This window comes from Larus michahellis, chromosome 2 (genome assembly GCF_964199755.1).
Source record: "Larus michahellis chromosome 2, bLarMic1.1, whole genome shotgun sequence".
Lineage (NCBI taxonomy): Eukaryota > Metazoa > Chordata > Aves > Charadriiformes > Laridae > Larus > Larus michahellis.
The window spans coordinates 159482282-159508205 of NC_133897.1; the positions used below are offsets into that span (position 1 = coordinate 159482282).

At 42.0% G+C, this 25924-nt stretch overlaps 1 protein-coding gene across 6 annotated transcripts in view; it reads right to left on the reverse strand.

Annotated features, from left to right (window-relative positions):
- ASAP1 (ArfGAP with SH3 domain, ankyrin repeat and PH domain 1) overlaps window positions 1-25924 on the reverse strand; it is a 193813-nt gene that overhangs the window by 136558 nt on the left and 31331 nt on the right. For 5 of the 6 annotated variants that reach the window (XM_074577833.1, XM_074577825.1, XM_074577829.1 and 2 more), the window contains one exon: window positions 6820-6906. In XM_074577833.1, the coding sequence (XP_074433934.1) occupies window positions 6820-6878 (59 nt within the window). In that variant the 5' untranslated portion in view covers window positions 6879-6906. Of the gene's footprint in view, window positions 1-6819; window positions 6907-15552; window positions 15648-25924 lie in introns of those variants that run through there. The other variant, XM_074577830.1, reaches the window with a different exon arrangement.

Sequence of the window (25924 nt, forward strand, 5' to 3'; positions counted from 1 at the left end):
CTTGCATAGCTCCCCGTGTCGTCAACGCAATTAACTGTTGAAAGTGCACAGCAGTGAGGTAGGGAACAGCAAGATTATCTTTCCACTATAGATAAGGAGACAGATACAGGAGGCTGTGGCCCTGCTGAACAAAAGCAGGGCTGTCTTTTTGCTGTCTACCTTTAGTCATGCAAAGTCAGCTCTTCACGGTATCAACCCTTCAGCTGTGGGGAAGCCAGTCATGGGTCTCCCATGGGTTATGATTACGTTGCCCACAGCGAGCAGCCCCGAGGCCACCCCCACGGCCACCTTTGCCTGCTGCACAGGTAGCGAGCTCACAAATACAAACTCCGCTGTGGTTGCTGCTTGGGTTTTGGAGACAAGCTTGACCCAGGTCCCTGGCTGTGTACCAAATACGCTGCCAAGCATGCTCAGACAAGCTGCCTCCAGGGCCGTTCGCAACCTGTCAGTGCAGTGGCGAAGTGAGTTGTTAGCTGAAGAAGGAAATCACCCTGCACGTGGCTACTGTGCAGATGACTCCTCTTGATTAGTACAGACGTAGTCACACCAGCATCTCACATGGCAAATTTGGGTTTTTTTTCTGCCCAAGTATGAAAGAGATGATGCCGCTTTGCAAACAAGAGTTTACACCTACACTCATTTCTTTACTTTGAAGGTTCCCATCTTGGCTATTACTGCTGATAAAAGTGGTGTAGATCAGCCATTAGCGTTTAATTAAAACATCAAATCATTGAAATACACATGCTTTTGTTAGTGAACTGTATAGTTGCTCTTTTTGTGCTACTTAGCATCTTCACAAACATGGGGAGTATCACCAGCTCAGCAGCAAACAGCAACAGAACTAGTGGCGTGCTAAAACTCATCAGGAAAATATCCTTAGGCTATGCTGCTCCACTACACTGCTATTGTGAATAAATTTGTGGTTTGGTGTTATATTCATCCATTTCAGCTAAACACAGCAGTCAGCATTACTTCCCATCCTCCTTCCTATTCCAGCTCGCTGTACGGGATCACTCTATGGCATAAGGCAGCCATGGCATTTGATCCCTGATACAGTTGGTTCGAGATTTCCTGAGAAAACGTTTATATGGTAAATTGCTGTTGCTACATTTGTATAATTTCATTTTCAGATAACTTCTGGCAGAATTAATGGGAAATGCTTATTTGAATTCATGGCCATAAGTACTGGAATATCTGCTAATATTTCTGCACATCACTCTTCTCATTTGAGTTGAACGTTGGACTTAGGGGATAAAAGCAGCTTCAAATCAACAAGAATCTCAGCAGGGTGAGTTTGGCTTTTGGTTTGGGAGTATCTCATGTGCTAAAACTCAGTAAACTTTTTTTGTTGATGACACTCCCATAGTTTTGTTTTGAAAAACAAAACCACCCCGTTTATGTAAGGACACATAAGATCAACACTTTGTACTTCAGCAGGAAATGTTTAGTCAGGAGGAGTTTCACCTCCTGGAGCAGAGTCCTCTCCGAGGACAGTCCTATCTGCTGGGTGAGCCTTGTACAAAATGTAACAACTACGTATTTTAACCTGCAGCATGTTTACACATTTAATATCACACAAGTGCATGATGTACTCACAGGAAAAGGCAAAGTCTATTTTAAACATTGAAGCCTACATCACGCGTTGTGACTGGTGCTAATTTGCTTGAAGGGAACTTACATGGTAAACTGCAAAGTGTTTCTGCTTGAGAAAGAAGGCTGTTGAATTTGACATTTGCAAACAAACCTTTCAAATGATCGTGTAATTGGGACAGAATAGTCAGGTAACTTTCCAGTCAAAGAAAAATGTTCTTGTCTAAATCGTATTGCTGTATATGCAGAAAACCAAAATCCAGATGCAGCAAATATGCTGCTTGCAATTCTGTATTTTTAAGCGACAGTATCTACCAGTATGGCTTTTGGACTACATGAGCTGCATCAACAATTTTTGTTGCTGCTGGGACTGTTTTGAATACAAGGATCAGCTGATTTCAATTTTAATACTGGCATCTCTGAGCATTTGTCTTCATTTGGTATTTAAAATTAGATAAGAAAACATAAGCAACTGTCTCAGAAACTGCAGTATAAGTTTAAAAGCCCTTTACGACTATCAATAGTGGCTTAAACAAAAGGTTCTTTTTGCATTCTTTCAATATTAATACGATAGCAAAAAGAGAACCCATTGTGTTCTCATTGTAAATGACATTTTGGTAACATTAAGATCCTGCATTTTTAACGCTATATGTACCAAACAAAAAAGATTAAACCAAAACCTCGGAAACATTCCACTGAATGATATATTTTGCATCTTATTTACTCGAATGTCCTGTGCAAGTAGCTTGACTGAACGATAGGAGAGCTCAAATAGCCATCTCAAAGGACAGCTGAAAATAACAGCACTGAAAATGAAGTGCAGCATTGAGTTTCACAAGATTAAGCTGACTAATCTGCTGATTCAGTTTTGCCTTTGTTTTTTGGTTTTGTCATGCAAGATCAAGAGTCATGCAGACAAACACGTAATGGCATTCCAGGCTCACAGTAACAACAACAAGCAACGAGCTGTTCCCCTGCAACCTCTGCATCCTCCAGAGAGAAAAACAGCAAAATGCTCACCAGCAGCAAGAGGCAGCAGGCTAAGGACAGGGAAGGCATGCTCTTTTTTTAATTATTTTTATTGTTTTTTATTGCAGGTATGCTGAATTTGGTATTTTAATTGCATGGAGGTTTATTGTTAGAGATGCTCATTTAAGAAACCTTACTTCAATTCATAGAAAATGTAATACTGCGTGTGTTGTGAGAGAGCAAATTCAAATAGAGCCCTTAAAACAGCTACAAAATATAAAACCCCAGCAGTATATTCTTCTGTAAGGACCGTATTTTGGAGAGTCCAAAGATGTCAAACTCTTATGAGTGCTGATGGGTAGGAAAACTGTCAGTGGAGCCTCTGGCAAATTTAACCCTTGCCTGCGGTGCAAATGGGAGCATGCTCACTGCTCTTGGAGACACTCATGTAAGGCCTGCCGACCCCACCAGAGCTGCTCTCCCAGCAGCACCCACCAACACCATGTTGGTGAGGGGGAGGACCAGCACGGCGGAAACTTGTGCGTGGTTATCCCTGCACTGCTGACTCCAACCAAATCCTTGGAGGACATTGAGATTCTGGAGCGAGTCCAGAGAAGGGCAATGAAGCTGGTGAGAGGTCTGGAGAACAAGTCTTATGAGAAGTAGCTGGGGGAACTGGGGGTGTTCAGCCTGGAAAAAAGGAGGCTGAGGGGAGACCTTATCGCTCTCTACAACTACCTGAAAGGAGGGTGTAGACAGGTGGAGTCAGTCTCTTCTCCCAATTAACAGGTGATAGGACAAGAGGAAATGGCCTCAAGTTGCACCAGGGGAGGTTTAGACTGGACATTAGGAAAAAATTCTTCACCAAAAGGGTTGTCAAGCATTGGAACAGGCTGCCCAGGGAAGTGATTGAGTCACCATCGCTGGAGGTATTTAAAAGACATGTAGATGTGGTGCTGAGGGACATGGCTTAGTGGTGGTTTTGGCAATGTTATGTTGATGGTTGGACTCGATGATCATGAAGGTCCCTTCCAACCTAGATGAATCTATGATTCTATGACTGTTGGGAAGGGCACAGCAGACACGTCAGCATAAGAGCAGGCCACACTAGCAGAATTGCAAAGAGCAAGACAAAGCCAATATATCATGAAGGGGTATTCTGTGATTGAAACAAGAGAAATAAGAGTCCTTCCCAAACAGGAATCATAATCATAGTGGCTGGTTTTGGGTTTTTTTTTTTAATATGAGAAATAGCAGTGACTAAAATCCGAGAGTGATACTGCAGAAATGAACATGTTGCAGGGCAGCTGGCGTAGCAAGCTCTCCAAAATAAAAAGAGGATGAAATAAAGCCTCAACCCATACTGCAAACATTTCAATATTTTCTCTTTCCCTCTGGAAATGATATGGCTGTGTCATTATCCAGGCATATCTCTGGTTCTACCTAAGCTGCTAAATGTATGCTGATGGCAGCATGCGTCTTGCCTGCAGTAAAACTGGAGGTTCAGGCCAAAATGAACCTGGGAAGCAGTTTGAGAATGAAATAAAGGCTCTGTAGACCTTGAATCATGTCATTGAGCTGCCACTCACAGCTGTGACATGGCATTTGATCTCTGTGTGCATCGTTTCTCTATCTGTGGAATTCAGACAACTACATTTATTTTTCCGGGCTAAAGCACACTGGGCTTTTCCAGCTGAGTGGTGTTATATCAGGACTAAGTATTTGTATTATACATTTTATTGTAGGAGTTTCAAAAAAAATAGCTGAAGGATGAGAAGGGCTCTCAGGCCAAATGATTTCATCAGCATTTTATTGGATAGACAAAAAGGATTGGCAGGTAAATGAAAAGGTTGCTTTCTACTAGTTGTTCGTGATGCGAAAATATAAAGCAGAGAGATCTGGTTTTGTGAGGGTTTTCTTCCCTCTGTATTATGAATTTATTAGCATTAGAGCAGTATTTAGTGGAAGAAGTGGGACCAAGACCCCATCACATTAAACAGATACGCAGAAGTCTTTTGTAGCTTTTTGCAAGCTTTTCTAAGACACAGCTTGCAGACATGCGCGGGTATGGGCCCACAGAGTTGAAGTTCAAAAGCTGGTTTATAGTGTTTACTGACCGTACTTCATTTCTTAATTTCCTAAAGAGCATCTTGTAAGAGAAATGCTGGAAATAAATCTGCAGATGTTGGATGTTATAAAAAAGGCCTTTGCAACTGCTGAACTCACTAGCACTTTTGCATTTCCTTTATATAAGCCTCTATTTCCGAGGATGCATCGCTTGGCCAGACTCTAAACTTGAACTTAGCATAGGAAATTTTCAATTCAGGAGTGATATCTTTTGGGGTTTTGTGGGGTTTTTTGTGTGGTTGTTTTTTTTGTTTGGTTTTTTGTTTGCTTTTTAATTAAGGAGATCAATAGGTTGGAAAATACATAAGACCTGAAGTAATTTGAGGCATATCTGCTTTAAATGCTCAAAGGCTTGTCATCAAGCAAAAATTACTCATGTTTAAAATTAGGGTCTGAATGTTTTATTAAAGTAGACATTTGAATGTTGTAGTTGTGGGGTTCTGTTAAAACCCAGGATGGCAGACAACCACCTGGAAGCTTTTGGAAACTGATCTTGCTGTGTGGACCTAGTCTCTGTTGGGTCAGTGTTCATGTGGTGCTAAATGAAATAAAGAAGTTCAGAATTTCAGTCTACAAGTTCATCCCAGCAGCCTCTCTCTCTGATTACTCATTTGCTTCTACTTTTAACCACTGAAATTGAGCTTGCTGCTTCCTAAGATAGCTGGCTCTCCCTTGACTACGGTAGCGGGTGATTATCTGCTCATCTGTCCTGCCTCATATGATTTTTTTAATGCATTGCTGATCCAAGCAATTTTGAAAGGGGGGCAGGAAAGGTATCCAAATTCTTCATCTCCTAGAAGTTTTGTGGGAAAATAAAAATGGGCAGAGGGAAAAGATGTTTGTTGCCCCTATGGATAGAAAAGGCTCACCCTCATCTTGCTCTTTATCAAGATAATCGATGTAGGAGAAAGATCCTGTTAAGTGTCCCAATCATGGGAAGAGTTTCACTGATGGTTTGTACCTCCTCAGGAGCTGCAGTCAAGACACAAATCCGTAGGAAATCAGGCTTCATTAATTTCAGTGACCCTGCCACTACTTATTTGCTTGTTGGTGGTTGTTTTTTTATTTTATTCCTCCAAGAAAATCTAGGAGCAGTAGGACATAAAAACTTAAGTGCTGTTTCAAAATCAAATAGGAATATCCAGCTTAATAGCTTCATACTTTTCAAAAGATGATTGTTTGACTTCTGAACTCTTGCTTATTTAAGGCATCATGGACTTAAAAAGGAAAAATATGTGTAGCCGTGTGACAAAGCAAATGCACCAAAGGAGTATTTATTTGGTTTTCAGAAGATCAGCAGCAGTGATTCACCCCTCTTGGCTGGGCTGGAGTGCAATATGGTCCACTGTTTCCCTCAGGGAAGAAGAAAAGATGAAAGTCCCACACTGCTGCGATGGCCACGCAGGGAGCAGTGACCTGTGCCAGGATAGCTCCAGCCAGTGCACCAGGTACAAAGAAAACTTCAGCCTTAACCATCAATGTTGTTGTTGTAGGGGGTTCAAGTCAGGCAATCCAAATGTAGCTTTTAGCGGTTCAATGAAACACAGCAAAAACTTTAAAACAAGAGCGCTCACCATCCAGAGACTGAATAAACAAAAGCATATTTAGACAACTGTGTGCTATTCAGCACTTTACATCACGAGAAGAAGAGAGGCCCTCCTCTTTCAAGCCCCCGCACAAATCTTGCCATAGATTTTTCAGGCTGATCTCAGAGATTTGTTGTTTTCAAAGTTAAAACAACATCAGTTAGCAGATATAGATGAGTTGAAAGGAGTTACAAAAATGTCCTTTATATACCCTGCCCCCCTTATCCAGCTTTGAAATCTATGAAAGCAAAGCAAAATATATAATAAATGTTAGTGTTTGTTTCAGTACTTGCTCAGATGATCAGTGTTTTGTAAGGATTTACTGATTTATTGGAATTTTTGATCCTTGCAAGGGTCAATAGGTTAGACCTTTCTGAAAAACACCCACTGGAGTAATGTCCAAAGTGTCATTAAGCAAAGAAAAAACCAACTGGCAGGTGTTGCAATTGATAAAACCAATTTGTTTTAGGCTCATTTTTCATAGATTCTGGTCTGCTTTTTACTCTTTAAACTGGTTATTTATATTTATGTCTTTCTTCTTTCTTACCGATTCCATAGTGAATCTCTTGAAGAAAAACTTGAAAGCCTGGAAGCTGAAGATCTCATGTCTCATCTGTCACGACCAGAAACCTACCTAGATGAGGAGAAAAGATCAAGTAAGTAAAACTGACCGAAGGTATGGGACCGACAAGATCACTTATTCAAACAGGCAGTTTGAAAAAAAGTCTATTAATTCTTCAGTGGTGGCAATTTATCACACCTTCTTTGATTACAGCATTTGATATTGTGAATTTCATTGTGGTAAACAGATCCATTAGAAATCCCCTGAACATAACAGCTTGTTAAAAATTGCTACACAAGGGCTTCATTTAGCTGACTGGGAAAGCTCTTGGTCTAACTCAATGTGGCAACTACTCACTCAGCTGCACCGAGCGCAGAGCTGGTCATGTCACCTGTCCAAGTTGTCTGACGCTTCAGAAGACCCTGCTTTCAGAGATAACTTCAGTCTAACCATTCAGGCTGAAAAATTCCTTGTCAGGTGTATGCACCAGACTGATCTTTTTTGGAAGATGGAGATACGATTTGAAGGATAAAGAGACTGGGAGCAAGAAGTGGCCTGATGGGGAGGAATCCTGCATGTAGGAGAGGGGAGGAGGGTGTGGGGAGATGGTCATACCAGGACATGGACAAGTGGTTTGACAGTTGTTCATCAGCCTTCTCCACCATTATATTGCATGCTATTTCCAGGTTAAGACTTGTGTTGCAGGAGGGAAAGGAAGGTGACGGAGACGCTGCAGAGCCTCTGGAGGAGGTGGGTAGGAGCAGGACATACCTTTCACTTTGAGACTTGCTGGGCTGATCTCCATGGTGGGTCCAAAGGGACAAGGTGGAAAAAGATCGACCAGGGCTTGGGGCTATATATTGGTCCTGGGAAGGAGAAGACTACCCAGAAGCCATTGCCTTTAAAAATGAGGTGGTAAAGCAAGGAGGCTGGGACAAGCCTCATGAGACAGACAGATGTGGACTGGGTAGGCTGGCAGAACGGGAGACATGACATAAGGATGAGACTGGGATCAAACAGAAGGGCCAAGGCAGATGGAGAGCGCATGGGAGGCCATCTCCAGATCACATCCTTTGCTTAGCTAGTCCACCTGTTTCCTTTTGAGCACACCACTTGATTCCATAAGGAAAAGCACATCTCCTCCTCTATGACTCTTTTTTTTTTTTTTACCTTCTCTCTAGCAGAAGTCTTGTTACACTGTTGACCTATTTCACCAGAGACTGCTGTAGTTTGTTTATGGGTTTTGTCCTGTTTGTTTTATGTTTCCAAATATGTCATGTGGGTCTGGGGGTTTGCCAACCCTTAACATTAAAAATAACATAGAAAAATCCCTGTCTCCAAGACACATGGGATTTAATTAAAAATTGCAACATGAAAGTTTTTGGATGGGATATTATTATATCTCTTTTCCCTTCTGTTTCTGAGCCTTCAGGATACTTTCAAGTTATGTTGTCAAGAGCCCTCTTGCCATTAGGAGGGCTAGACATCTCTTTAACCAGCAGATTTCAGTTTTTTTCATACTGTCTGGAAAGGATCTGAGATTCTACCAGGTATGCCACCAGCTGGGCAGGATGGGAGAAGAAATGGTTAAGGTCTCTGTCCCTAAGGAAGAGGTGCGTCCTTTGATATGAAGGCAAGGGTGTAATAGGAGAAGTATCTACCTTAAACCAAGAATATTATGCTTGAATATTATGCTATGTGCAGGAAAAAGGTGTTAGAAGAGGACCTGGGTGCTACACTGGTGTTTGTGGGCTGGGAAAGTCTTCTACCAGCAGACAACCAAGTACCACAGTCTTACAGCAACTGGCAACCCTGGATCTGGCACAACCCCTGATGACATGTCTGCTTGTTGTTTAACTTTACAACACATCTGTTCCTTTTAATGATATTATCCATCTCCTTAGGCAAAACAGTCACCTTCATGATTATAGTTTTATGCTATTCAAATCAAAGCAATGTTAGTTTAAAAATAAAAAAAATGTATAATGGCTCATTGCTTTCTAAATCAGATGCTGACCTAAGTTCACAAGTAACTGATCTACATTAGATTATGTTTAGAATTGATGGTAATTTATTTTTCGTAAGTCCAAAAAGTCACAGAATCTCCTTGCATCTGCTACAATAAGCTACTGAATATTATTTAATTACCCACGTGCTATAGGCAGCGTTACAAGCACTTGTAGTTAGATCTCAGTGTTACAGGATGATTATCCTGAGCTAGTTGAAGATGTCCCTGCTCGTTGCAGGGGAGTTGGATCAGGTGGCCTTTAAAGGTCCCTTCGAACCTAAACCATTCTATGATTCTATGATTCTACAATTCTATGATTCTATTCCCTTTCTAGGTCTCCTATTTATTTACAGAAAAATATTTATAAAGAAATCTAGGTGGTTGATGTTATCAGGATTGATCAATGACGAACAACACTGTGAAGGAGACATATGTGGCTTGCCTAGAGAGATGATGCTCCCCTAGTGATGAAGATGCTCATGTTGGTTCAACACACTGTCTCGGTGACCTTGAACAAGTTATTAGAGCAATGTTCAGATGGCAAATTCCAAAGTTGTCACGCCCATGCAAGTGTTTTGTCTGGATAAAGAGTCTTTCGAGGCTAAATACAGCTTTTATGAAGCTCTTAACCCAAGGACGTTAGTAGAATTTGGGCTGTGTCAAGATGGCATCTGTTTCTCACCCCCAAAAAAAGAAAAAGAGTGCTTCCCAACTGTCCTTGGCAATGTGAAGGTAACACTATCAGATTTATGTAAAGTCCTTATACATGACAGTATGTGAGTGGGAGCAAGAAGTGAATAGGAAATATAAAACCTGAGAACAGATAGAGAACAATGCCAACCTGGGTAAATATGATTGCTTTTTACCTAGGGACACCTACACCTGAAAAGAGAAAGAAAAGTTGGGGCTTAAGTAAGAGAAAGTGGCCCAGCTGAGAATAGGTGACATTAATGGCAGCTGGGTGACAATTTAATATAATACAATAATACAATAGCAAATTCTATTAGTCCTCAGATGAGGAAAGCGTTTGTTCTTGTGCCTGATTATGAATATGCACAATCTTATTGAATTAATTGGTACAGTCTAAGTGCTTGACTAATCCTAGCTCTTAACTAATAAGTATAATGAGTAGACTCTCTATATTTTTAAGCTTTTAGAACTGGTTAAATAGTGTGGAAAACCAATGGATTCTCAGGAACGGAATATAAAAATTGGCAATATATTGGATAATAGTCAAGAAGAAAATCTTATGCAGGGATTTTGCAGAGGAGAGGAAAAGGTCAGGAAGTATTTTTACACACTTTAATTACCTGCATTTGATATCAGTTAAACTGTGTGATTTCACGTGTAAGTCATTTAGTGACCCATTTTGGATTGCTTTTTATTTTGGAGGATTTTTTTTTTCCTGCCATAATAGAATACACAACCTGAAGAGAAATAACATATATTTATATTTTGCATGTCTAATGAATATTTTAGGACAAATATTAACCAGCCAGTTTTCCTGTATGCTTGAACTGGATTTAACCTAACTAGAAAAACTCAAACAAGCAAAAGTTAATATTGTTTCTACAGTCACTGATGTAACAATAATAGTAGTTGTACACCACCATGCTGAAAATCAACTCCCTTTATGTCCAAACAATAGCGTGAATCACAGAATTCTGACCTTGATATACAAATGTGATCATGTAGTAATTATAGCTCTTGTGCTTTCAGTATAAACAGACTACTTCATCTGGAAATGCTGTAGGGTACTGCTTCATTCTGCAATTTACAGCTAATGACTGACCAGAAAGCTTTTATATCCCAAGAAGTTTTAAAATAAAGCAGGTAGAAAAAATCCTTTTTTCCTGCAAATGAAAAAATTAAGCTGATTATTTGAACTACAGAGAATCAAATCATTGCTCTGTTCCATTGAAAAGCATATCTTACAAATTTAAAGATTGTCTTCATAATCACGTTTTGCAAAGGATATTGAAGCTATTTTCATGGGCAAAATATAGAATTAAATTACTCAGTCCATGTGATAACTGACATGTTCTTGAACAACTGTGAGATTAAAGAAAATATCTTTCATTTCGTGCCAAAATATGCTTGTTCTGTTTGTGTCGTGTTGGTATCATCCAAACAGGATGTGACAAACATATGTTCTTTGGCTTCGTCCTAATCCATGATTTGGATAACACTATTAGAATGTGGTCTAACAAACTTCACTGAAGCAAATCCAAGGATATTTGTCAGTGAACAAGTCACCTCAGACTTGATTTTATTATGTCCTAAGCAACAGAAGCTCCGCCCTGACCTCATACATTAGCTGTACGTGTTTTCAGTGCTTCCATAAAAATACACCATGGAAATACTAGCATGCTTATAGGCACGACCTGAATCTTGAAAGAAGTAAGAATGGAAAAGTCATCACTGAATTGCACTAACCCAGCACAGAGCCCAGGAGTGACCCTGAGGAGCTGACTGACATCCTCTTGATGATGAGTCCCTATTTATAATGGTTTCTGAGAAATGTCAATTGCTCGGTTTTTAATCTATTAAATAATTACAGTGATGACTTTAGATAACTCTAATTTCTTAATCAAAATGTTGTTCCATGCCAGAAGTTTTACCAAAGTTCATAAGTATTACATCAATAGTAGAGATTTTTTTGTTTCAGGAAAACTTAAAACCTCAAAAAAAATCAAGATACCTTTCTTGAAATAAAATGTGTTTTCCTTAATTCTGTCCTGATTGGCATGGATTGCCTTACTTTTCTCTGATTCGTTATGAATAGTGCCTGGAATTAGCCATTCTACTGTTTTACACTGGATTGATGTCAGGCTGAGAGGGTTATTAATCCTCAGGTCATTCCACTGAACTTTTAAATATATTGGCAAAGTATGGGCTTTCTTCCATTCATTTTGAAATATTCACGTGTTTGAATATGCATGGAAAATGAACTTAAAAATTCAGATAGTTTCTTGGATAGTACTCTTAGAAATAACAACTGACTAAAAAAGAACTGACTAAAAAAATCTCCTAGTTTTAGGAGATGGCGTTACTGTTAGAATGGAATTTAGTTCTCCACGCTCATCTGATGATATGATCATTGTACGATTATGAAACGATGATAGGATATTTGGGCTGTGCAAGTGCTATAGAAGAGTTGCACTGGGCAGCTTAAATCTGTTTTAGGAATTCGTGCTGCAGAAGATGATAATTCTAGAGACTCAGCAGTTTTGTAATGTATCACCACTGTTGGTGTACGATGTTAGAACACATTGCTATAGAGGGCCAGAGGGCTTAAGTGTATTTGTTAGGTAATTTTCTGCAGTCTCATTCAAAGGTGAATTTTCTTTAAGACTCAGGTACATGACAAAGAGATTTGTGTAAGCATTAGACTGAAGGACTCTCTAGTCTTCGAAGCCTGTCTTTTGTTATTTTTCTAAGGGCTTCAGGATGATGGTATTGTGACTTAAATCTCCTTGGATCCACTTGAGTGACCTTTTTATCACTTCCAACTACATCCATGGGCTGTTTCTTGGGCTCAGGGAAGAATTTTCATTTTCTGGAGGCCGCAGCTAATCAGAGTGTCTGCTGCCCGGCCTCAGACCTCTGCAGAGCTTTCACTGATCTTCTCAAGGGTATTTTTTTGTATTTGATGACAAGGCTGCCATCCACAGTCCAGGATTTTGGGTTACTTACAATCCATTTCTGAAGACTGTGAGGGGCTAATAACACATGAGAGGGTTTCCCGCCTTCTCTGTAAGGTTAGTCACTGCTTAATTATTTACTCAGTACGTAGTCTATAGCAAAATAGCCTGTACACAGTATATGGATAATAGATTAATAATATAATCTGAATGCAACATCAAGTCCTCTTGTCACTGCCCCCACTCGTTCTAAATAGCCGCTGATCGTGGGTTGAATTCAATATCAGGTGTTTGCTGGATGTATTTTAAGGAAGGAATCATTATAAAAATTATAAACAAAACCTGGTGTAGCTGTGTTGAAGATCAACTTGTCCCTGCCCGAAAAGTCGGGTGCATCTGAACTTTCCATGTCCTTCCTACCGCAGCTTTTCTACTCTGTGTTGGCAGCTCTCAAGCAAAGCAAGCGGCACGCCTCCTGCTTCCAGCCCTCATTGATTAGTCAGGCACAAATAAGGTCTTGCATTGTCCTTGTGTCTGAACACCTCACAGAAGTTAATGACTATATTTCATATATATTTGTAGGATGAATATATACCCTTGTGATCAAAGCCTGGCTCTGTACGTGGCGGAGCCCGATGTGCTCATCTGCAGTCTGATGTCTCGAGTACAGAGCCAGACTTTGATCACAAGGATGACTCCACGGCGCCTTCTGCCAACCCCTCTTGTCTTGGTACCGCTCTGCCCTTCAAAGTGCAGTGTTTTTCATGCCCTCCCCTTCAACGTGCGCCAAGCAGTACCACTCTCCTACTTAGAAGCCCTGTGAAAATGTCACATACTATAGCTGATATAATACTGCTAGCCACCCTGTCCTTCAGCGGAGTGCAGAACTATCAAAGCATCTCTACAGAATATCCCAAAATACAAGGCACAAAGAAACCTCAGTACAGGAGTACAAAGATGTTCCTAAATATTCTTCTTTTTTTGTTCTTCATGTCCATATCTACCCCTACAGTGAGTCATGCCCAGATCCATGAGCACGCTCTTTGAAATCATATGCAATATCTATATAGAAAAATGAGATTAACTGGAAGTAAGTGACAAAACAGAGCCTTTAAAACTTGATCCAAACTCAGTCCATGTAAACGGGATTCTTTACATCCACTTTAGTGAGCTCTGACTCAACTTTTAGACTGTAAAAGTGGGATGTATCTGACAAAGTGTCTTTGCCTGGGCTGTTCACCCCAGGCTCCCTTTATCATTACTGATGTCAATACAGACAACTGAAACTAGGTTGCAGCTCACTTCATCCTACAACAGTAGACGTTTAAAATAGAGATACTGAAGCGGATGCCTACAAAGGTCAGATGAATCACAGCCCAAACTGCCTCTTTCATTCTACTGACAAAAAGAGAGAGAGTAGGGTGTCGAGCCCAGAGGTAGACACCTGCCCCAGAGGTGCATCGCAGTGGGGCCACCTGATTTCTGCCTGAACTGCACCGTGGGTAGATACAAGACCGTACCTCTAATTCTATAGTCAAGAAGAGGTGCCAGGAGGAAGAAAACAAATTAAAAGCCCGAAAATTTAAATGGAAATCCCCAGGAAAAAATACCTATTGGTGCACTACCGTGGATGCTGACATGATTTCCAGCAGCAATCTAATGGGAAATTGTAATGATCTTTAGGTTTTCTTGGATAGAAGTTACGCAAATAAAATGCAATAAAATTATATGTTGCAATATAAGTTTTATATTTTTACCAAGAGAAGAACGATGCAGCTGAAAAATAAACTTTTTTCGGTTTCATTTGATCAGTTTCCTGATAAACCTCACGTGACAGTACTTGGACTGCCTTTCTTGGTGACAGCATGAATTTATACCAAGACAGAAGCAATCAAAGCATATAGTTTTCAAGAAGGTGGGAAAGCACTCAGACTGAGTGTCTCCTGGCCATGTTGGTAGTTCAAAATACTGAATAACTTACACATTGCACTCTCTAAATGTCTCCTATTATTTAATAAAATGCTTCATAAAGAAATGAATTTTACTAGTTTATTAATTAGTTGAGCTGTCTAATGAGTTACTAATATCTCGGCAAGTTACAGTAAGATGACTAATCTGGATGTTCTCAGATGTGGTTGGCTCACATTATAGAAAGTAGAGATGTGCATGGTGGGAATCTTGAGGTTTCTTCTGCCCTTCTGCAGCTGTGGAGCTGAGCTGCCTGCTCAGTGAATACTTGCAAAATGGCAGTGTTAAAAAAAGAGAAAAAAAAAAGAAAGACAACTATTTCAAGGGCAATTATCTAAATGAGCTGGAGAAACCTGGGATGACTAAACCCCCAATCTCTGGAGAATTTGTTCTGAGCACTTTGATGAATTTTAAAATGGTATTGCATTCTGGGTTTTAATAACATAGCCTTGCTCTTCTTCTGGCTCTAGGCAACTGTTGTTAAGTCCATTTTTTACAAAAGCCTAAGGAAACTGAGTTAATAAGGCAAAGTCACTAAACCCAGTCCTGCAGAGCTGCCAGGTGCCTGAGAGCAGGCGAGAAGGCGATGGTACCTTCAGCATCGTGCCCACCAAGATGGGCCTTTTTATCTGTCATGTTGGGGATCTGTTTCATTTTCATTTCAGCAAATAAAATCTATTAAAGGGGGAAAGAGTTTCGATATCTCTAGCATGATCAGTGGTAATTTATGCAGCTTTGGTTTCCTTCCTCTGATATATTCATGAACTAACTGAGTCTGGATCTTAACGAAACAAGAGACATCTCTGATCAAAATAACCAGCAAGACCAACAGGAAACGTCAGTCCCCATCACTGGTTTACAGGTTTAACTCGGTTTCTTCAGTGAACAGTGCTAGAAGCACAAATGTTTTGCTGCTTGGGGTTGGAGTCACAAGCAAATCTGGCACTGAAACACCAAAACAAGTGCAGGTTTTGGGTGCTTTAGTCCCTGGGAAAATTCAAAAGTCTGACTCAGCTGCCCATATGTCTCTTTAGCCAACATCTGGAAGGCTGGACACTTAAAAGCGGATTCACAGGAAGAAGGAGGCACCTAAACCACCTACCAAGGAACATGAGAGGTGCAACCAGGCTTTGATCGCAGCCTTCGAGAATTCAGGGGTGTCTCTCTCTGTGCCAGACCTGTAGTCACGAACCTGCCCCTGGAGGTGAGAACTAGAAGTCAGCCCTTCATATCTTGTGGAAATGGGATGTCCCCTGTAACACTTGAGCGGTTTGTGGCATTGTGCTGGGGAGGCTCCATGTTCGGTTTTCTCCTCTGCCTGAGTGAGACCAGGGTTCCCAGCCGGCGCCTGTCCTCTCCTGCAGGCCCCTAAGGCCTTCTGCAAGGCCTAGAAATTGTCAGTTGTTACAAAACAATCAAGCTAAATCTTCCTTTGTGAAAAACAAAACCAAAACCATAGAGCACTGTGAGGCTAACTCAGATTTTTTCCAGGGAACATCTGATCCAATTTAATTCAGTAAGTCCCATTCCAGTCATTAATCTCCAGCCAAATTTTGTCTTCGATTTTATTGCACATTATGATTTACAGCTCTCTGTTCATTATTACATGGAGAAGCATTTGCTCAGATCCTCTTTCTCTTGATACCCTGATCAGGAAAATACTGAGCAGATATGAACAGAAGTAAGATTGTTACTCCTCTGAGAGAACTCTTCCCCAATTAAAAATACTGTTTGTGAGGGAAATTATGATCTTGCAAATAGCTTCTGCTTCTAGAAAAGACTACATTAACAGCACAAATGAGGCCACGTTTCCTTACATCAGGTCTGCTGTTTGCTGCAAAAACAGTGCAGTAACTGACACAATTAATATTGCATAAATATCCTGGGAGGGCCTAAAAATGTTGAAATCCCACACACGTATCCTTCAGTACTTAGAAGAACCTGATCTGCCCAGCGCATTCCAGAATGAACCTATTTCCTTTTTGGGAAACAAATATCTTGTTTGTTTTTCACATGCACAGGAAAGGACAAAGCAGAAACATATTTTCTCATGATAACTACTGTCAAAACCAGCGTTCACGCAGATGCTGCTTGGTCACCATGGTCCTTCTTCCTCCTCCCTCGTGTCGTATCTGTGGTAACCAGAGCAAAGCTGGCTGCAGTTTGCATCTGGCGTAGGATCTGGATGAGACTGCTCGGTTCTGGTGTTCGTGACCACCACTCATCTCCTGCTAAACCTGGTAAACTAATACAGGTTGCAGATGGCTGGAGGTGCTAAGGAGGGAAAGCACTAACCCGTCCTTTCTGGGGATCTGAGTTCCTTTCCTGTCTGAGTTCACATTCTGGAGGGAGCCCAGTGTCTTTCTCCAAGACGCAAATTGACTCGTCTTCAACAGTCTGGCCCAGCTGATGATTTCTGTTTTGAAAGGGCCTTGAATTATAAAAACAAATGTTCTGCAGCTGAGGACTGAGATACATTGTCCTGCACTGGGAAATTCAGGAGGAAGTGCTGAACTCTTGTCTACTGGAACCCTAGTTAATGGATTGAAATAACTGACCTCACTTTCAAAAAGGACATTGAAATAATTTATCCAGGACTTTCGTATGAGCTAAGGCTCTGAGTTTTAGGCAACCAGCTTCTGAAAATTACTGATTTAAGCATTTATCTACAATGGCCAGCTTTAGCAAGCAGGGTCCTCTCCTGGTATTGCTTGTCTAAGCAAAACGTTGCTGCTGTACTAGCAGCCAGTAGTAGTATGCAAGCAATACTGATGTCAGGGTATTATTATCGCCAGGAAACACTTTTCACATTAACATGGTGGTTTAATGGCCTGTGATATTACAAGAAGGTATTTCTTCCAAGGAGAGACAACTGAAGTACTGGGATAAATAACAACACGTGTCTTTCACCTAACTGATATTGCTCCTGAAGCCACGCTGGCACATGCAGGTTTCCATGAACACCGAGAGGACTTGGGAACACTGAAACCCCCACGGGCAGCCTGAAGGGCAAATGCCTGTGGAAGCTTTCCCCCCAGGTTGTAGTGAGCACAGCACTGCGCTCCTGTGGAAATTCTCTTTTCATCTCACAGTAGTTGTGGCTTTCCCCTTGGAGAGGAGGTAGTCAGAGGTTACAAAAGGTGTTTTTTTTTTTCTTCTGCCCATCTGCCTGTTTTTATGAAATATGTAGGAGCAGTTGAGACCTCTGTTCCTCCACCTGTCTTGGTTCAGGGGGACTCAAAGTCATGGGGGGACATGTGGACACAAAGAGCAATTGCCTCAGCTTCACTAGTAGAGAGCAGTCTACAAATATTGCAGAGTTCTCAGTAACATGTTATTTAAACTCCATTTAAATGATTTAAATTTCCATGATGTAAGTTCTTTTTTCCTCCCAGGGTGTAAATCACCACACAAATAAGATTCCCTTAAATGATAAGGTGTCCTTTAGCATCCAGCATCATGAAAAAGTGTTGTCTGGCACTCCTTGTTTTCCTTAGGGTCAGGCTAAACCTGGTCTCACTGGTTGGGGTCACGTTCCCTCTTGTGCCTGATCTGTCTAATGGTGCCAATCTGTTGTAGGAGTTTGCTTGTAAGTCTAACTCTCTTGCTCAAGTTGTAGCAACTGGAAGACTTTGCTTAGGACGCTGCCATTATGAGTCACAGGACATGGGCCTATTGCACATCCCAACCTTGAGAAGGATCTGCTTAGGGTCTTCTGGCTGTTTGGGAAATGAGAGTCTTAAAATGGGCAGAATTAGTGTTAGAAATGATGCTTGGGGGAAGGAGGTTTCTGACTGAAGCAGAACCTGGCAGCCAGGCTGTGCTCTGCGCTTGAAGGCAACGGAAAGGATGAAGCGTAGGATTTTATGATACACTGTGTGCATACATGTATATACCACCCTACAGGGAGGACTGCGTAATTACTGTTCTGAGCTTGCTAGGAACTCTGGGAATTAAAACATAAATCTCAACAGTCGAGCAATTTCTCTAATTCAGACCAGGTGCCAGGTAGGCTGTCGTATGGCTCCAGCACAGCAGCAAAACATGACTTACAATCACCTTTTTATCCTTGTTCCTGTTGCTACTGATGCCCTTTAAGTCTAATATTCTCAATGGCAAGGAAATTTGTTCCAACTGAGCCAAATCCCATTTGTCTGTCTAGGTAGCAAGAACAAATAGCAGCTATAGATCATCTTGGGTCACAAGTAGATTTTTAACCCCATCCTGGTCAACACATAAACATGATAGCTCCTTCTCCACCACAACCTCATAAACACAGGAAATAAAAATGACAAAGTTTAAATGACCCATGAGATCTGGGATTCTGGCTAAGGCCTATCTTACCATTGATTAAATCTGGAGTCAGATTGTGACATTAATTTAGGACAAGTGTAAAATCAGAATTATACCCTGCTGGTTGAAAATAATTTAAAAACTCTACATTTAATGTAGAATTATGGTACCCATTAGTTTGAATGAAATATCTTCAGAAATGATTCTACCGAGGCAGAGATCCTCTTTGGTAGTGAATATAGATAACTACTGAATTGTAGGAATTTCAGATCCTGACAAGCTTTGCTAAGGACTTAGCTACTAATTATGAGCAGGAATAAAAGGACACCTGCTGAAATAATTATTAAAGGATATGCAACTACAACCTGCCTCTGATCAGATGGATGGAGCCACTATTCTACATCAGCAGAGAATGCAGTCTTACACATTTTATGACATAAATATACCATTAGGTAAATGATTACATCAGTAAGCATACTAATTTGGGTGACTACTGAACTTCCTGGATATGAATGCAGAAGGAAAGTAGCAATATAGTTTCATGCTAAATTGGATAAGATAAACATTAGGTGCTGGCATGGATCTTATTTACCCACAAATAAATCTGGAATATTTCCACAACATTTAGTTTGTAGCACTACTATAAATCAGGTAGGAGACTAAGATTTGACTCTCACTGTCAGTACTGATTTAATAGCTGTATATTCAAGACAAAATTCCTTCCATAAATTTGTCTACCCATATTTGTCTACCAATTTGTTGTACTTATATAAGCCTTTTTTAACGGATGCTTCAAATGTCTGTTAGTTTAAGTAGAAAAAAGCCTACAAATCCATGTTGCAAATCTCTGCAGGACAAGAACATCCTACGTATGAGCTCTGACTCAGAAAATGCTCCAGGTGCGATCCTGGAAAGCTGGAACCATAATCTGGGAAAATACTGCTACATGTCCTCCCTGTTCATCTCTTGCATCCTCCATGTCAGCCACTACTGGAGACAGAATCCTGAAGTGTTGTCTCAGATGGTTTTATGTTCTTACATAGAACTATACTATTATGCTAAGGGCTTGGTGTTATAGAATCGTAGAATCATTGAATCATTTTGATTGGAAGAGACCTTTAAGATCATCGAGTCCAACCATTAACCTGGCACTTCCCAGTCCACCACTGAACCATGTCCCTCAGCACTACATCTAAGCATCTTTTAAATACCTCCAGGGATGGTGACTCAGCCATTTCCCTGTTCCAATGCTGGACAACCCTTTCAGTGAAGAATTTTTTCCTAATATCCAATCTAAACCTCCCCTGGCATAACTTGAGTCTGTTTCCTCTTGTCCTATCACCTGTTAATTGGGAGAAGAGACCGATCCCCACCTCTCTACAGCCTCCTTTCAGGTAGTTGTAGAGAGCGAGAAGGTCTCCCCTCAGCCTCCTTTTCTCCAGGCTGAACAATCCCAGCTTCCTCAGCTGCTCCCCATAAGACTTGTTCTTCAGACCCTTCACCAGCTTCGTTGCCCTTCTCTGAACAGTCTCCACCACCTCAATGTCTTTCTTGTAGTGAGGGGCCCAAAACTGGACGCAGTATTTGAGGTGGGGCCTCACCAGTGCTGAGCACAGGGGGACAATCGCTTCCCTAGTGCTGCCGGCCACGCTATTTCTGATACAAGCCAGGATGCCAGCCAGGATTATGCTGAATCTAGATACCATAAGGCTTGTCCTAGTGCCTGAAATGTCCTGCTGCCTCTGGCTGGCAGTTCTATCCAGTTCAAAATTGCTTTCTATGCATTTGGTCAACTGCTATAAAAAGGGCCTGCAGCTGCACCAGCCTTGACAGGAGACATCTCCCTCTTCTTGCCCCAGTAGTTTTGAGGAGCACATCAACCGTGTGCCCTGCATTTCCCACTCACATGCTCCCTTCTGGCTACTCCAGAGGTGAAGAAGAAAGGGGGAGCCAGCCATGCTTCTCCTGCTGCTGATCTGGGTAAGTGTCATGCAGTGACCTGCCTGTCGTCACATCGTAATTCAGTGCCAGCAGGTGGCAATCCCAGGGCTGTGGTTCAGCCACTAACTAAAGGCTGACTTATTTTCTCCCCAGACTGGAGAATAGATATGGAGAAACGCATGTGGTTGCAGATCCTCCCAGAACCCTGGGGCACAGCTTGATTTCTAGCTGCAGTCCCACCCCAACCCCGTGCCACAAGGCCACAGCTCCAGCCACTGTAACTGAGAGAAGACATGGCAAGACCTTATTTGCCCTTTCTCCAAAGCAGGCTTGAATTTTCAGCCTTAGGGCCACGCTCTGAGTGTCATTTTCTTTCCTAAATCAGGGGCCATTCTTGTGATTGTACAGATATTTTTACCTGCTGAATTATAAATGTGGCTTGCAGCTGGGTGAAGAAGATTAATTGCACTATTTTATTTGTGCAATGAACACGTAGGAGCATGTCTGTTTGTAGCCGAGGAGAGGCTCTCCTAATCACAGACTGAGGATGCACTGGAAATGGATGGAAATTAAAAGCCCGTGACCTTTGGGAGTCACAAACCACTTGCAGAATGTCTCACAGGCATCTCCTCCCATGGGGAAATGTTGCAATCTTCAGTTTTAGTGGTTTCTTTAAGCTCCAAATTCTTTAAAACTGGATGCTACTATAGCCCCATGGCTCTGTGGTAATGAACGCTGTGGCACCATGCGGGTTTTGGGATCTTTACCCCCAACAAGCACAACTGCTCACCTCTCGCTTGCACATATCCTCCCTCCAACCTTTCCTCCCTGCCCAAAAAAATCAGGTTTGAGGGATGGAAGAGCTCGAATGAGGCATTTTACCACCCTGAGCAGAATTGCTCCTCGCTGTCCCTGCTGGAGCCTGGCTCTCCAGCCCCATGCCGCTCGCCTTTCGCTGCTTCCCTGGAGATTGCCTGATGCTCTCAGGCGCCCTTGGCTTCGCGGCAAAGCTTCTCCAATTTGTTTGTTATTTTTCCTCCAGCTTTATTTACAAAAGCTGTGTGCTGAAAAGCCCTCCCCCTCATCACCAACCCTTTTCTCTCCGTTTTGTTTCCTCCCGGGTGTTTCGGCCCAACACACCAAATACAGACACAAAACAGGAGGTGGGGAACATCTGGCCCTGGCTGCAGAGCATCGGCAAGGAGTTGATCTCCTAGAGACAAAATAAGATTTTTTTCCCTTCTTTGCGGGATCTTGCTGTGGGATGTTCAGGGCTTCCTGCCGCAGTTCCCGGGGCGGCCGGCAGCCCCCGGCCAGGGCTCCGCTCTCCCTAACGCAATTACAGTCTGCAAACGTTTAAAGGCAGTTTCTTTGGAGTTAGCCACATGCTTCAAATTGTTATGTGGTTAACCGCTGAGAACAAACCCCCACACAAATACCTACGGATCAACTTGCTCGAGCCAGGGTGGTAGCGGTGGGGGCGGAAGGGGAGGGGGGAGGCTTCCTCATTTTGCTTTTGATGAGAAGAAAATAGAGGTTTTTTTCGACTTTCCCAAACTGCTAGGAGCTGCTGCGTCACAATACGCGCTGGTTGTTGTCATTTGCACATTTATTCGCGTTTACCGCTGATGAAAGGAGCCTTGTTCGACAGCTGTGGCCATGTATGCCACGGGCCAAGCCCTCCGCTGGTGTAAATCAGCTCGTCTGGTGAAGGGGAACTGAAAACGCGACCTCCTCTCCGTGCATGCCGTGCAAACGCCAAGCCACCAAGCTGGGGGAAGACTTCTGCGCTTTGACATTGCCCTATCCTATGTCCCTTAACTCTTATAAAAGCCGAATACTTTTCTGCTGACTCACAGAAGCAGATGGATTTTGTTAACTCCAGCCGAGATAGAGGAGGATACATGAAAAGCATTGCTGCCTCTCGGGGCAGATGAACCTGGCTTTAGTGTTTGGGGGGACCGAGCAAGGAGCTTCACATCACGCACTGTTCAGCATGGATGGAGCTTGGCTCGTGGGTACCATATGGGAGGAGAACGATACGTGGTCCAGGCTGAGCCCTGCTGCTAATCAGCATCAGAAATAACGAACTTGACTGTCGTTCCCTCCCCCACCTCGTGCCTTCTCTCTGAAGCACTGCAGCTCCCCAAAACCCAGGAGAGAGACTTAGAGCCAACAGCGATGAGAAAACAAACACCCCAAAACAAGTCCAGAGCTCAAAACCCCTCAGTAATTACATTGCCTCTACTTAAAGCTTCTGAAATTAATGAGTCTTTTTGTGAAATAAATTAACTTCCCTTTGCTTACATTTCCTTGTATTTTCGAGGGCTGTGAAGCTGCTGAGGAGCAAATTGTCTTACAAACCCAATCCTACATGGGCTGTTTGCAAATATGGTGGGCGTAACTGTTCATGGAGCAATCATGAGAGTGGACCCAAGTGGAAATGTAAATAATCATTTTGCCATGGGCCAACTTTAAGATCCATCTTAAGTTTATTTTCATTTATAAAATGGCGGATCAAAGACTCTGTAAGGTGGCTAGAAGAGTCTTGAGGGACAATCTGCAATCCAGACGTGATTTGCTTTGCGCGGGGCTGAAACAAAATTGCGTTTTTCGCTTTTTGTGGAAAACAGCGCAAAAAGGAGGGGTTAAAAGCTTTGGATGCGGAGAACAGTTTCAGTGAAAGTGGTTAAGTTCCTCTGGTCCATTTATCATCTGAGCAGAGAAACATCACTCCGTGTATGAAGTTAGCTCTGCAGGACTCTGTGCCTGTCAAAACTGTTTATCCACACTTGCCAACAACAGCAAGAAAGGCAGGAGGACTGGCAGCCGTGATGGTGAATGAGTTGGACACACGGAGTGAGGGCGCATGAGTTGGACCTCCTCACTGATGCAGAAAGGGAAAAAGAGGGAGGGAAATAACACTAAAGCACGAAATCTCTAATCTTAGAGAGTTCAATGGTGCAGTTGGTTACCAAGAAAAAAAAGACCTTTTGCAGAATTTCTTCCTGGGCAACTGAGTAGATAGGTCTTAGTGGCCAGTTAGTCCTGACACTGCGGGAGGTGCAGGAGTAAATGCCAGCAGAAACAGCAGCTGGGGGACATCGGCACATGAACATTATTGGCCATAGGTAGCTGAGTGGGGAATATTGCACTTAGATAATTAAAAACTAATGCTATAATCACTTATTAAGGAACTATTTAGTGCTTGCTATAGTTATATGAAGACGTGTAAAAAACTCCCACAGTCTAAATCAAACACAGCTTTACACCTATGTGAGGGATATCAGGCCACTAAAAAAAAAAAAAAAAAAAGTGGGGGAAGGGAAGAGAATTCAGGTTTATAAAAAGAAACACGTACACAATGAGCTGAAGGTTGTGCTTCTGCACTTCCTGGTCTGGGTGTGAGCAGAAGAGGAAATACCAAAATACCACCAGAAAAACTATTCCCACAGCATTTCCAACCTGGCTGAAACCAGAAAGTTCTGACAGCCCTGCAAAACATGGGGGAAAAAACCCCTAACTGACCCAGTCCCAAGCCTCTTGCTCATCGGAGAGCCAACGAAATTCCCACAGCAAGGAGATTTGGGTAGACATAGACAAGTCTGAGTATTTCCCCCGAGTCCTCAACTGCACTCTGTGTTTGCTGCGGTTCACTAATCGTTAGTGACATTTTGACTCTTCTGCCAGCTTTGAGAGGAGCACATTTCTACCGTAGCCAGTTTAATCGCATCCATGACCACAGACCACCAAATTGCATGTTAACCACAAGGCAGGGGGCCATGGTCCAGTCTAACTCAGGTGAGGGGTTCCTCGTCCTCCCTTTTGTTTTTTTGGGGTCAATCCCCTACAATGAAAGGACAAACCTACGTACACAGCAAGAACTGGCATTTCAATGCATAAAATGCCATCAGTTTCAGTGTTGCCCCATGTTAATAATTAAAACTGAATTCCTGAAGGCTTGCAGGCAGAAAAGACATGAGTTTTGTCTGGCTGGTCTCACACAAACCTTCCACTGATACCAAAGAAAACCTTGAAGAAGAGCAGCAGGATCATATTCAAAGGGTTGTGCGGAAAGCCAACACACCAGGCAATTACTTTAAAACTTCAGATTTGGAGGCTCTGTAAAGAATTTGGAAAATGGCTCTTTCCATTTATTGGTATAAAAAAGGAAAATATTCTCTCTTCCTAAACCCCAAGAATTTAAATGTTAAAGTCTCTTGATTGATTGACGTTCAGTATTATATACTAGGATTCAGGACATTTTCAATAGCCTAACGAAAATCAGGGCTAAAGTAAAATTACTATAGAAAGCTGTTTTCCCTATAGATATTTCCTAACATCTAAGCAATTTCTGAATCAAGCTTTTTTTTTCCTTAAAATTAGAGAACCGAATCCCTGGAGCAGCTCCAAGGAGCAGCTCAGGAATGTTCAGCTCAACCACAGCCTCCAGCTACGGGACAGAACAAAAGTTGCAACAGTGATGATGCTTTATCTTCCACATTTTACTCCAACAACACTTCCGTGGGTGCCAGCAAAATGAAATCAGCTTCAAAAAGGTGCAAAAAGACAACTGTTTATTTTCAAATGCTGAGTCACTGATTTTGAGACTGGTCAACTCGTTGCATTTGTGACCGCGGTTTAACTAAAACCAGCTAAGGCCAACAATGCCACCATAGACTCTCACATCCAAAAATGAAGCTAAAACCTCAGCTAAGCCTCATGGCTGAATGCAGCTTTCCAGTTCATTCAGAGCAGCACAGCACTCAGCATTTTCCCTCCAACAACAGAAAGCCCCTTTCTGGCCTCCCGGAACATTGCTGCATGAAATACGTTTCACTCCTACTGCAAACTTATTTAAGAGACAATAGGAGAAATACTTGGCACGTGGATTCTTCTTACAACTTAAATCTAGATCAACAATAAAACATAAAAGGCCAAGGAAGCATGCAAAGACATTCAGAAAATTCTCATTTTTCTCTTAGGATTAATATTTGCTGAGATTGAGAAGTTGCAATTTGCTCAACGTGGGCCCCATTCTGCAAGTCTTTTCTTACACGAGCTCTTTTTAAAACGCTGAGGTTGTTTATGTGAGTAAAACTTACGCACATGAGTAAGGACTCACAGAATCTGGCCTTACACATTTTGCTACAACAAAGTTTACCTGGATGTTATCATCTAGGCTGTAGAGCAGCGTGTATTTTTAGGAATTAAAAATGGGCTTCAGTTGTTGTTT